This window comes from Haliotis cracherodii, unplaced genomic scaffold (assembly GCF_022045235.1).
Source record: "Haliotis cracherodii isolate W230 unplaced genomic scaffold, xgHalCrac1.p SCAF_17, whole genome shotgun sequence".
NCBI lineage: Eukaryota > Metazoa > Mollusca > Gastropoda > Lepetellida > Haliotidae > Haliotis > Haliotis cracherodii.
Window position 1 is genome coordinate 2,138,329 of NW_027266272.1, and position 14,008 is coordinate 2,152,336.

At 39.3% G+C, this 14,008-nt stretch overlaps 1 protein-coding gene and 1 pseudogene across 1 annotated transcript; both read right to left on the reverse strand.

Annotated features, from left to right (window-relative positions):
* Nucleotides 1-14,008, reverse strand: part of LOC139464225 (uncharacterized) — a 119,470-nt pseudogene that overhangs the window by 36,023 nt on the left and 69,439 nt on the right.
* Nucleotides 81-9,598, reverse strand: LOC139465105 (serine-rich adhesin for platelets-like). The gene is made up of 6 exons (XM_071246795.1): nt 9,586-9,598; nt 8,266-8,661; nt 5,929-6,279; nt 3,942-4,289; nt 2,208-2,295; nt 81-1,424 (listed from the first exon to the last, which is right to left on the reverse strand). Exons 1-5 carry the CDS (start codon nt 9,596-9,598, stop codon nt 2,219-2,221), a joined length of 1,185 nt encoding a protein of 394 aa, XP_071102896.1. The 3' UTR covers nt 81-1,424; nt 2,208-2,218.

Consider the following 14,008-nt stretch of genomic DNA (forward strand, 5'->3'; position numbering starts at 1 on the left):
ATCCTCATATTGATTAACATATTTCTTATCATACAACAAAGATTTATTAAATTTCCAATATCTTTTTCCTCTTTCCATATCTGATAAATTAAATGTCATCGAAATCAAAGAATGATCAGAGTTTAAACTTGGACTAATATCACATTTAATAATTGAATACTGAAAAATTTGTGAGATTAAAAAATAATCTAAGCGGGCCTGTTTAAATGGATTTGGCTGACGCCATGTAAAACGCTTTTCATTTGGATTAGATTCCCTCCATGGATCTTTCAAAAAGTTTTTATGGTAGACATGTGGAGGACATTTCCAAATTTGATGCATCAGTCACAAACATGATGTCCAATGCAATTCCTTATTTTGACTTGTACCATATGTTCCGATGTTTTTTCAGGTGAACAATAAACATGGTAGGGAAAAACACACAGAATTACACCCGCACTTTGGTTATGTATGAACAACATAGTTAATGGAATTTATATGAACATAGCTCACAAATAGCAAAGTTTGGGAAAATGTGCAAAAATGTTTCGCTCAAAAATCAATAAACACAAGCAATAGACAACTATATGCACTAATAAGTAAACATCTGTTACTGCAGAATGAACATCACACGTGGACAGAAAAGGATAAATACGCGCTTGAGCTAAAATCTATAAGACGTTTTACAAGTTCGAACATATTTTGAGAACACATCTTTGATAGCAATTAAATGATAGATGCGAAAGGATTACCTAAGTTGATTGTAATGATGTTTTCAGCACAATAGCATCGCATATGTGTAGATCCAGTGTAAACATACAGTAAAGTACGGTTATAACGAACTCAAAGGGACTACTAATTTTAATTCGTTATAACCGTAGTTCGTTTAAGCATATATACAGCAACTAAAGCAAATAGTCGGGACCAAATGTATGTTCGTTTTATCCGTCAGTTCGTTATAAGCGTGTTGCTATAACCGTAGTTTACTAATTTTTGTTATTCAAAGATATATGTAATTTAAAATAGCATCATTATACAGTACACATCCGTCACCTGATCAGTGCCCTGTGCTTTGTTCACCTTGATATAGAGATCTGAAACTCTACCATCACTCTTCTCTTCTGAATTTTCCCCAATTGGCTCTGTATTAAAAACTGTGTGGTTATAATAGTCATGGTGTCCTTGCGTCACCCAGGAGGTTTTGCCCAGACTGAGGCCTGAACGTTCTGGTCGTGACCACAAGGTGACTCCATGTCGGGTTCATAGCCTTCATTAATGTCATCTTCCTGTGCAATTGCTCCAGCTTGTAGTCATCAGTTCCTTCATAGATTGGTTTAGGCACGTATCCATCAATTACAGAGTTCCAGGCACCGTCTGACTCGTTCCCATCCTAGTGGTCTTCTTCCATGTGTAAACGTGTTGGATTTGTTTTCTCTGAACTGTTTCTAGAAAATATAAATTCAGTAGGTATAATGATGGCTTTATATGTGCAATACATATTTTGTTTCCTTCGTTGTATAAGCACGTGTGCATTGGCTTAATTTTGGAATACTTCTTCTTGGAACCGATTGATATATTATTTAACTTCATACCGAGCAATATAGCATTATTGCACCATCATCATATTCAGGCACCAGGAAGACCAATGATAGAGTGTTCATTGCCTCAAGGACAGTTGTATGCAATATGTCGAAAATGAGAAGCACAGCTAAGACACGTTCGATATCAACGTAGTATATCAAGTCTGTGAATGGCATTAATGTGATATACATGAGAAAGAGCATTTTTTAATGTCAACTGCTTTATAATGAAGAACACAACATTTGGGAGTATATACTTACTCCTTCATCAGGTGGAAGGATGAAGCAAATTCATATCACAGGATGAAGGAGTAAGCATATACTCCGAAATGTTGTGTTCCTCATAATACCGAAGTTGACACCCACAAACTCTCATTCTGAACTTATTTTATATCATGTTTTTAATGGAAGTACAGGAAATTAGAAGTGTTTTCACTCATATCAATAATCTCAGTAACCATGCATGATGATTTTATCAACGATAGATGAAAGACCAATTACAAACATACTCTTGAATTGCGATACAATGTATATCTAAGAACACAACGATTCATGCATGACTAATTCCATGTAGAGTGAATGTTCTTTCAGAGAATGTGTGGATATGTTATCCCCGGATATGGTAATACTAATTTTAAAAGCTTTTACCTTTTCTTTCTTCAGACACAGACCGTGAGTGTCACTATGATTGCTGTCATGATGACTCCTCCCACACTGCTGCCGATGATAACTGCCTCTGTAAACATATGTTGTAGTATTAGATACATACAGTTTTACATTAGAATGTGTGTCATTGTGAGTCACGAGTCAAACGTTTGTGATCCTTTTTCATCCACCTTGCAATTAGCTGTAGTGACATTTTATTCATCTTATATCATTCTCAAGTACCTATACACTGTTGATTAGATGTGAGGTGAAGTGAGGTGAAATGGAGTTACACGTCGCGTCCAAGATTATTACACTTATACAGCGACGTCCATGCGCGCTTGTGTGTGTGTGTGTGTGTGTGGCTGCTTGTACTACTCCAGACTGATGCCGATTTATAGTGCTAGCTCAATGAGATACCATGCCGCAGTTTAACATGAACTCAGACACGGTATACTGACTCCGAGCCGACCAGTCCTTGTTTTCGCCCTTTAATGTCGACAGGTTAACAACAACTACCATCTTTAAACGCAGCCGGGGATCGAACTCCGAACCTTCCGCTCTCCCGGCGGACGCTCTACCACTAGACCACGGAGGCGGTCGTTGATTAGATGATCATGTTGACGTTTATAATCATCTTGTAAGAAAGGCACAATACCTAGCACAAGTACAATGTAAGTATCAAATTTATGCCTGGTTGATGCAATGGTACACCATATATAAGAAGATAATTCCCCATTATTGTATTTACGTGAGATCATAGACTCAAAATGAAAGCTTGACAAAATGCTGTTCCTTCGAAATGGTAGATCAAGAAGCAAAAACTACGATGAAAAATACCACCAATGTAGATATTAGGTGCGTTGAAAGCCACGAATCGCTGTAAGAAAACCCATTAATCGCTCATCCCAGGGTCTGCATCAGCTCGAAGCGGTTGCACTCTTCAAAATGACGGTTAGCTACCTCTTGGATGTCTTGCCCGAATAAAGAACGTAATAGATGAGGCTCGATGACGTGCCCATGAATTTATGACTATTCATGACCACTTTGAAGATATCGAACAGATTGTGGATGCCTTTGTCCATTTCCCAGTAAAGAAATTATTTTTTCCCTGTCAAACTTTCCGTCAGCCGCCATTCTGGTTTGAGAAGGATCGACGTCAGCCAGCGATTGGTGCAATTGCAACTAACTGAAAGTATCGCCCGGGTTGATCAGGGAAGTACTATTTTGTATTATCTCCATCACTTTGTGCGGTTTGAGCATGCATTATTATTGCTATTGTTCTTGTTATCTCCTGAGATGATGTTTGATCCCACACAAGGGACATCACCTCATGGGGGAAGTATTTAAGAATTGACCTTCACTTTGTGTGAGTTCATTGGAGTATGAACCTTCATAGAGTCAGGGCCAAACTGTATGAACGTCGGAGCTTGCGCATATATACATTCGTGTACAGCTGACAACCAACCAGTTGTAACTATGTGAACGTGGGGAAACGAACGCTAAAACTTGACGTGCGAATATATGTTGGAATGTATTATACATACATAAAAGCGACAAAACCATTTCCTTTATCCTAACAAATATTTGCCTAAAGTAGCGTCCATTGTACGATTCCGACTACATCACAAGCATGTGTTTATGAATCACTACAAAAAGTGATGATACCGGTTGTTAGCGATAAGCTGAGCGAACCTCATGAAAAAAGGCGTTTCTAAGTTTATTTACTGCGTGTACCTGATTTCGTTTCTGTGACTCCACTCTGCTGCACGAGTGTTGTGGCAGAATTTGCATTGGATTGGCGGGGAGTGATGACGGAGTCATTGTTGTGCATCGTTGTCCCTGCTGACGTTGATTTTGAAGGTTGTGCTTGTGGCTGACCAGGTGATGATGTCACCGCTACCTGTGCGTGGTTGCTGAAGGCATTATCTGACGTCACTGTTTGTGTAGTAGTAGTGGCAGTGGTAGCAGCAGTAGTTGAAGTAGTTGATGCTGTAGTAGTTGATAAAGACGTTGAGCAGTTTAGTGATACATCTGCAGGAATGTTGGCTCCACAGACGACGGTAACATTCTTACCTGTATCCGCTGCAACAAAATAATTATTGAATAATACCACATATACTCGTGCACATCCACACCAATTCATGAAATAAATTAGACAGACAGTGTTTACACTAACACACGGAGTATCGCCACCAGCGTCAGTTTATGTACGAAACGAAACGACAAACGACTGAAAAGTTGGAAATATTGACATCATTTTGTGTTGCTGTAAACTTCCTGCGCTGAGATGCTTTTACTTCCTGTCTCTGGAACATTATGACGTCATAATAGTGCCGTGTACTTTAGAACTCCACACTGCAAGGATCGATTCACTGCTCTGGGAGGTGGTTAAATAATGTTTAATTGGTATTTCCGCTAGGCTTTTGGCTTGTTCTACTACCTCTCATAGGATGGATTGAACTATTTTAATGAGAAGTACACCTTGAATATAAATATTTATATATATATGTGGAGACACCTGCGTACTGTCACTGATCCATTGGAACTTTTAGCCTACATAGTAACTCAGTGACTTGAGTGAAACACCGCTTTTAACAGTATTACAGTTATATCGCGGCGTGTCAGCTTAATGTGGAAGGAAAGCCTGCAGGTCTCAGACGTTTACGACTTCGATGAAACCCACGAGTACGGGTATGGTGCTGACAAACCTAGAAACCTCATCGGGGCGAACCGGGAGTCGAACCCACAATCATAGGTTTCTGGCGTGCCCAAAGGGACGCAACACTGCTCAGCAAATCGCGGCGCCTTAGACGTCTGGGCCACCCGTGCCCCCGTTTAGCCCACACAACACATTGGTATCCATACTGCTATCACAAACATGTTCGCGTTCACTCTGCAGGACGGAGATAAACATACTGTCTGTTCCGGTGCTGAACAAAGAAGTTTGGTGTGTTTTTACATGAAACATACCCCTCTTTATCTATGTTAGAAACCAGGAGTGAGAGGGAGATGCAGCAGTGAATAAATATGGAAATATTTCTTTTCCAAAATATTCTTTACACAAAACATTGAAATAAATATTTTTGCAATGGCACAATTATCTGACAATTTATCAAAGGAATAAACCTAAGCAAAATAACCGGTAGGTACCATTGGGGGAAATTGAAAGAACTAAGTGTTATTTTATTAATTGTTTTACATTTGGCGGACCAGTTTATGATTAATATGATCAGTATTTATATGTTTGTGACGAGTGAAGCCATGTTCACAGCAGGTTCATCCAGCAGCAGTTGCAAAGTAACGTTCACTCTGAGACCGAGTCACACCTGTCGACTGCATGCATTTGTTCACTGAAATACTGAATGCTCTTAGGGAGAGGTGTGACGGTAGAAAAGGTAGCAATTTTATGATTATAATGCTGTTCTTAAATAAAACGATACTCAGCAACTCAAGCTTAAGTATTCTGACTTGGTGAAAGTTACAGGTAGGTTTTACTCCTTAGTATATGAATAAAGATCACAAACAATATATCCTAAAAGTAATTGTGTTTATCCAAAATGCCTAGTTTAACACTCAAGATATAATAATAATGCAACATGGCACGACGACAGAGCAAACGTCAGACGTCAAATTGCCATCAAGGAACATTTTCCGCAAACATTTTAGTCACATTTCCAAGTTTAGCAACACATCAGGACAAATATAATTATTAATCACTTACCTTTCGCCAGCAACCACAGAAATTCTTTTTCTTGACGTCCAGGATCGACTGTCATGAATATTGACATGTTAACATAGTTGGACTTGCTCTCAAACATTGCGCTGGAACAGTTTCTTGATGCAGATGTATTCTTACAGTCCACCTTGGTTGACACATCCCCATAAGTGAAGTCCACACTGCAGGCGGCAGACACAACTCGGGCTGCAGCAAGTTGTATTATGACATGGGAGTTACACTCATGAGAGTATGCTAGACAGTTAGCTTTAGCCATCCCGTCATGTTGGTCGTTGTACAGGTACACCTCCTGTCCTGTGTGTGTAGAATCATGTTGGATGTGCAGCACCGTGTCCTCTGAAAAGGATGGCCAAGTCATACTTCTAACACGACGGTAGATGTACTAGTATTCGCTGTAAATAGGTATTTAAAACAATCTCCATTAACCACATGCTTTTAAGAACATCAAGCATAATAAAGAGTTAAGACCAAATGAATTATTAAACATGATATAGCATATGGAATAATATATACTCATTAACAAAAGTCCCTGTTACACCAATATTTAAGTTTATTTTTCAAACAAGTAAAGTTTGGTTTTCAATATTGTAGTACATGTATTGAATCAAGTAAAAAAACGCAACTGCTACAGAAAAGCATCCATTCCATGCAAAAGTTGACTTTTATGCAGGCCCATGCATTTCACTACCCAAGAATTGGTATAAAAACATGTGCGTTAACGGGATTCCATATGCATTGTTTAGCATCGTGCTGACAACAACATCTCAGAAAAACAACAAAGTTACGCAATTATTCACCATTACGAAATGCCACGCCTGTCCGAAAATGAGCGTATGGGAGCCATTGGTATGCTTGAAGCAGGATCGAGTCAATGTGATGTTGCAAGGCAATTTAACGTCCATAGAAACACCATTTGGTGTTTATGGCAACGTTGGCAACAGATGAATGCAGTCAGAGACCATCCTGGGAGTGGCAGGCCACGCGTAACCAACAATATCGGCTCTGTTGTTCTACCTTTTTTGTGTCGTCATGGCACAGGCATTACCTTAAAACATGACAACGCCCGGCCTCATATTGCTCGACTAGTTCAGGATTCTCTTCGACAAAACAACGTGGATGTCATCCCCTTTCAACAAGTGTGAGTGAGCGAGTTTTGAACAGTATTTCAGTAAATCATGTCGTCTCAGGTTAGTTTTGGGGAAAACCAGCACTGATGTAGGTCAAAGACTCTTACCACATTGGTAGAACACACGACCACTGGTATGATACTGACAAAAACCAAGACAAGTGAGTGAGTGAGTGAGTGAGTTTGGTTTAACGCCGCTTATAACAATATTTCAGTAATATAACAGCTTGTCAGCTTAATGTGGGAGGAAAACACAAAGTGGTGCAGGTCTCAGACGTTTACCTCTTCGGTGAAACCCACGAGCACGGGCATGGTGCTGACAAACATAGAAATATAATCTGGGCGAACCGGGATTCGAACCCACAATCATGGGTTTTCTGGCGTGGTCACGGCGCCTTAATCGAAGACGCATAAGTAATCAGGACAATTAGGGATTCCTATGCATGATGTTCTGGTACGTCTCGTTGACGCGACTCTACACTGTGGACTGTGACGTCTTAAAGGACTGTGCCAACGGGGCCAGAGAGTATGGGCGAGAAGCCCAAAGACGCCATAGACATTAACTTCAGTAAAACTCATATACACGCCAGCGTTGCTGACAAAACAAGTATCATTACAGGACGAATATTGAATCAGAACTATGATTATAGAATCATGATTGGGCTTAGGGATGCAACATAGCAAGCTACATTTACAACGCCTCGGGAGAATGAGCGGGTCATGCATGGCTCCATCTCTTTCAAAATAACCGTGAACACATTTTAAACCACAGAGTAGTTGTTTCTAGTTGCAAATTAACAGAGTCACGATTGACCGCAAACATCTGTCCATGAAGTGACTTATTGTGTATCAAACAACTGTATTGTACAATTACAAAATACAAAAACGCAAAGCATGTAATTATAATTTAGTCCAAAAACTTGCAACAAATATGAAAGAATGGATAAAAAATAGAATAGTAGATCTGCCTGTACACCATTACACGCTACAGAGAGGTATAATGTGCAAGTAATTATGAGACGTCAACGCCAGAGAGTAACCTGTCTCTATTATCTCCCCAGATTGCACTAATAGGCAAAATAGCGATGAACATTATGTGAAAGGATCACTGGACTAGTGATGACACCAGGTATAGGCGGAATTGTAATGTGTGTCCTGAAGCTGATAACATTAAGTTTATAATGGACACTACTCACTGTGCACACATTCAAACGTGAATGTTACATAGTCTTCATCAGCAGTATGCTGCACCGTACCACCAGGTGTTGACAGCTGACATTTTGTAGCGGCCGTGCACGTGTTCACAAAGTCCAGGTAGTAGTGACCCGGGAGTTGGTTCTTCATAGCAGGGAGGCAGTAATCTGTCACGGTATCATTCTCACGCTGTTGACAGCAACGTCTGATTTCGTCTACTCCCTTCTGTCTTAAGCTTGCTCCACTTATTTCTCTGTGACATGTGACGTCAGAGGACACCCCGAGTGTAAACATGGTAGGAAGAAGCATCTCTGAAGCGGCACACGGAGGATCCACTATCAGTGGGAAGTTGTAACAGGCAGTCTTGTGTCTCAGGCCAGAGACAGCTGGACATAGAACTGTGAATGCAAATTGATACTAATGACTTGTTTAAATGGTATTTACGATAGTGGATCGTTAACTACAATGAGATACTAGTATCTGGACAGCCGATATACCTCGACAACTCACTCAATATCAGTTGTCAATGCAAGAGAATGAGCCCTAGCCTTTTGAAGCAGAAGTTGCACATACACTGACAATAAGGTCAAAACCCTATATATATATATACCTTCAAGTAAGTTATGTTTGTCCCAGTAAATGAAAACACAAACCTGATATTTTAATAGGACTTTGATTGTGTTCGTTACTTTCAATTTTGTAACATGTACTGTAGCCTGATTCATTTACTTGTAATTCGATATGTCTGACTGTAACATACACTCACTCACTCGCGCAATATGGGGCGGTCGAGGAGCCTAGTGGTTAAAGCGTCCGCTCGTCACGCCGAAGACCAGGGTTCGATTCCCGACATGGGTACGGTGTGTGAAGCCCATTTCTGGTGATCCCCGCTGTGAAACTGCTTGAATATTGCTAAAAGCGGCGTAAATCCATACTCACTCGCCCACTCACTTAATATCGGCTGTACGTTGATGCACACTACATCAGTGCCTGCTCATTTGAAGCCAAAGCAAAATAAATACGCAGTGGAAAGACCAAGGATCATAATCTTGGGACTCGAATCCCCGACCAGCGGTTCCTTGCACAGTTAAGGACTCGACGACAACACTCTCAAAGTGGAATGGCACCGTACAGGAGGTAGAAGAGGCAATTTGCAAACGGTGTTATTCACGAGCATTACATCATTACATCTTCAAATGCCAACAATTCCTACAAGTAACTCGGACGGAGCAAGCCTTCATACATTTCAGCCAGTTGTTAAGCTCTACGTATTATCAATATGCAATGTTCCATCTACAATGTTAATTCATAATTAGCTGTACATATTGTTGCCATCTTACAGAGTATGAATTAATCTGAATCTGATAAATATAACAGTTTGATAAACTACTTTAACGAAAAGGCTAACTTTAGACGGTATTTGTATAGATTAATGTAACTGTCACAGTATAACACTGATGACATCGTAAACATATCATTTTTATAACTCTGAATTGATGCTATCATTTCTCATAAAATAATCACAAAATACCTTGCAGTATTATCCATATCAGCAGAAAGTGTGATGCTTGCAACTTCGTCCACATGCTGTTGTGGTTCAGGTCTGGAGAAACATTCGTTCAGGTGATCGGTATTGGGGACTACAGGATGGTTAAAACATTGACTTTGGAAACACGTTTATGATCATACAATTCTGTGATACAAACATATAGAGTGAGATGTGATGACAACTCTTTACATTTAAATTAAGTTGCATGATACACTGGCTCTGCTTTGTAGAATACACAAGTATATAGGGTATAGCAATTACTGTGCTTACCTTGATCAAGATTTACAACGGAGAGAGTTTTAATAGCAGTTTGGATTATGTTTCACCAAATTATAAAACATCTATACGGATGACATTTTTTATATGGCATGTACCTTCTGGATGACACATTAGGTCAAGGAAACGTCGGATGAGATGCATCACAAACATGACAAACAATACCAACACGTGTGTGTACATAAATGTTCACTGACGAATAACCGGGTGTATTTTAGGTCAAAAGAAGGTACCCGACTTTCAGTTGATGGTCCTTTTTGGGACCTATGGGTGCATTTAATCCATGAAATACTCTTAATGTGTGTCTGTGGGTTTAGCGTGAACCGAAGACACCCAACATATTCCAACGTAATTCACTACCGACTGCCTATTGATGAGTTCAGATGACATGTTTCAATCATTGTTTTGCAGTGTCTGAATATAACAACGTACCTACCTCTGAGTGTATTACCTGATGATCCACATATGTCCAACTTCACCATGAATGGCTGACACACAGACAATGCCACGCAGTGAACGTCATTACTTCCTTGTTAAAAGCGCAGACGCAGTGTTGCACATGTAGCTGTTATCTTATCAGCAGCTTTAAACTGTCACGTGTAATAGTTAAGCTATCTTGTGGTGTGGCCCAGTTGGCCCAGTTGTCTCAGTTTAAGGTGTGCCCAATACTAAAGTAAGTTTATATTAACACTCACACATGTCTTAATAATCATTTTCACAAATGAACAGCATTTTTATACTCCAGAGATTTAAGATTAGGGAAGGACATTCAAGTTACAGGTTTTACCATCAGGCTTGCATAAATGCCTTTTATGTGGGCAGTGATTTTTCCGAGTTTCGTGTCATTGGAATACATGCTATTTGTTCTACATGTGCAGAGGGAATGGTGGACATATGTAAAGGTATTTGGACGGAACTCCTCGACAATGAGAAGCACTTGGTAAAATTATCCTTTCTAGTGTTATCTCTTCACATGGGAGTATAATGCTAAAGAACACATGGAGGTCCAAATATTGTACACCAACTTTAATGGCGGTATAGTTGTCACGATACGGAGCGGTCGGGTAGCCTAGTGGTTAAAGCGTTGGCTCGCCACGTCAAAGACCTGGGTTCGATTCCCGAAGTGGGTACAATGTGTGAAGCCCATTTCTGGTGTCCCCTGCCGTGATATTGCTGGAATATTCCTAAAAACAGCGTAAAACCATACTCACTCACTCAGTGGAGCTTGCCTTTCATGTTTAATGCGCGTGCGAAAGTAGATCATTATTTCACATATAAAAAATGTATGAGGCATTAATTGCATTTTGTAATGGTTGAGTAAATTTGCAAATATAGGACTTAAAATTGGGATGAGAAGGAAAGTGCCTTTTTTTAAAAATGCTTCATTTCATAGAGATGCCTTCACTTCAGTCAATACCCTTGGTGATTACGCATGAGAATAAAAGTTCCCTAATGGATCGCTTGGTCAGGCTCAGCGACTTGGCCATGTATACAAATAATTATAGAAATACACTTTAATTGATATCAATCAGTCATGTTTACTGCATGTAAGGCCTTAGGTCCGAATACAGGCTCCACGAATTCACGTTCAGTGCTAAGTTATATAAGTTTAAATTTGAAATCTTATAAACTCCTATTTCATCAAGATATGTTTTATTGTTAATAATTGTGTTTAATAACAGACCTGGGAGCAGGGATGACCGAGTTGTCTGAGCCGCCATAAGTCGCCGTGCAGGGTTGTTCCCCTTAGTTGTGACTTGAACCTATGATCGTGGGTTAGAATCCTAGTTTTGTACTGATTTTGTTTGTCAGAACCATACCCATACTCGTGGGTTTGACCATGGTGGTAATCGCCTAAGACATGCATCACTTCCAACATCAAGCTGACACGCGCTAATACACTACAACACAAAAGTCTTCAACATGTGTTTCGGTAAGTATCCCAGACTGATTATTATATGAGTTTACGTTATTTATTACCGATACTTGGCAGTAAGTTTTCAACTGTATAATGCTTCACAAAGGAGGTATATTTGAATTAGGTAGGTATATGGAAGTATACGCATTATACAGAAAACATTTGATATTCGTCAGTTCACAATAACGCGAATCAATGATGCAAGTTCCTATTGTCCATTCAATATCCGTAGAACGGACACAACCTGTGCACAGGCAAGCTGTTGAGAACAATCAGTCCCGATTAACGACCAATTCGAATGGTTTCCTCCACTACCTCCTATACTTTTTTTTATACATTTATATTTGCATATCCTAATTTCTCATATCAGTGTTTTGCGCAACCAGCCAGTGTCCAAAACCCTGGTGTATCACGAAACGCTCTACCGTTCAGTCCTCGTGATCTAACATTCTGACAATTCAGGGGATAACCATCATCTCATACACACCAGCTGATGCCAAGACATATTTTATTTCGGTTCCATGTCAAGTACTGTCTTATACTTGATTTTATTCGTCTGTTATAAGTCCACAAAAAGGACCAACTAGCCGATATCAAGAATGTACATGACACAACCAGTAGCTGTTTCTGTCGGTAGTATCCACAGTATGAAATAAGATGTCAATTAATTTAAAAAAATCAATGTACGTGTACATCAATCTCTCTTGACGAATTTATAAAACTAGGAAGGGGCGGCACGGGGGCACGTAGTTGCAGCAGAAAGATCGATAATAAAAACATTGATTTTGATAACACCACTAATAGATAACCAAAAATATCGAGAGTGGCAACACTTTAGTTTTTACTTATGTTGCATGATACACTGGCCCGGTTCTGTAGAATACACAAGTATGTGGAGTATGATAGTGTATTGTCTCAACTTTGTTCCAGATTATTAATAGCTGCTGGAATTATGTTTAATCCTAATTTAAAAACGTATATCGGGATTTCACATTCTAATATGTGACACGTGCGGGTCTAGAGTACACATGAACACTCGGAAAAGTCACATGAGTCAAATGGTAATAAATACATAAAACTATTTTCCTGAAAACAAATTGTAAATGCAACAGAACAACCAGAAACAGTTTCCATTTGGAGTAAAGAGCAAAATAGCTGTGAAAACTATATGCTTCGACCCTAGAAATCAGTCATGACCCCAAATCGCAAAACATAGAACAAACATATTCAATGACGCATAAATGTACCCGTGTGCTCTTTAGGCATAGTCCGTTTGCTGCAAAATCGAACCGATGAAATGCAAAATAAATATAAATCCGAAAGAAACAATTTATCAATAATGGCATTAAAGTTATTTATTAAATAATACCAACTCGTCACCATAATTTCAGACATTGTAATCAAGTAGCAAAAAGGTTGTTTAACACACTGTCATGTAATTGTCGGTGCTTCAATGCCTGTTGTTACAATGGTGTCGAGGAACACAGGGGTAGTCTCAAAACGTCTATTCTGAATTATTTCATTGTCACTATCAACTGAAAAAATAATGTGACCGACAGTTGCATGATCTTAACCATCTCTTTTGAATATTAAGCTTTAAGTCCAGTCTTAACTTTGTCTATCCACCCCTCCGACTTGCAATAATCATAAACGTGAAATACCAAGGTTTTCAAATCACATTTGAAATTCACCATGTATTGTAATGATATAGCGAGCTCGTTCTGTTGATTTTATTATTTGCATTTGGAATTAGCTGAATAGCAATACCAAGAACATAACTCACATTGCTTTGAGAATAGTTTACAGATTCTCATTGTATATTCCGTTTAATGATTACTACATAAAGATACGCCTCTGATTTAGACTTTTCATTTGAAATGATTTTATTATAGAAAAGACTAAAGTAGGTTATCGTGAAACGCGCGAATTTCACGTGCGAATGTAAGGCTGTTCAGTTTATAGTGCAGACCCCCTTGTAACAACATGCATTAAAACACCAACA

Coding starts and splice junctions, on each gene's coding strand:
- LOC139465105 (XM_071246795.1), bottom strand. Junction 6,280..8,265: donor CACGTTTGAATGTGTGCACA/GTGAGTAGTGTC, acceptor CATCCTTTTCAG/AGGACACGGTGCTGCACATC. Junction 2,296..3,941: donor AGTCACAGAAACGAAATCAG/GTACACGCAGTA, acceptor ATATGTTTACAG/AGGCAGTTATCATCGGCAGC.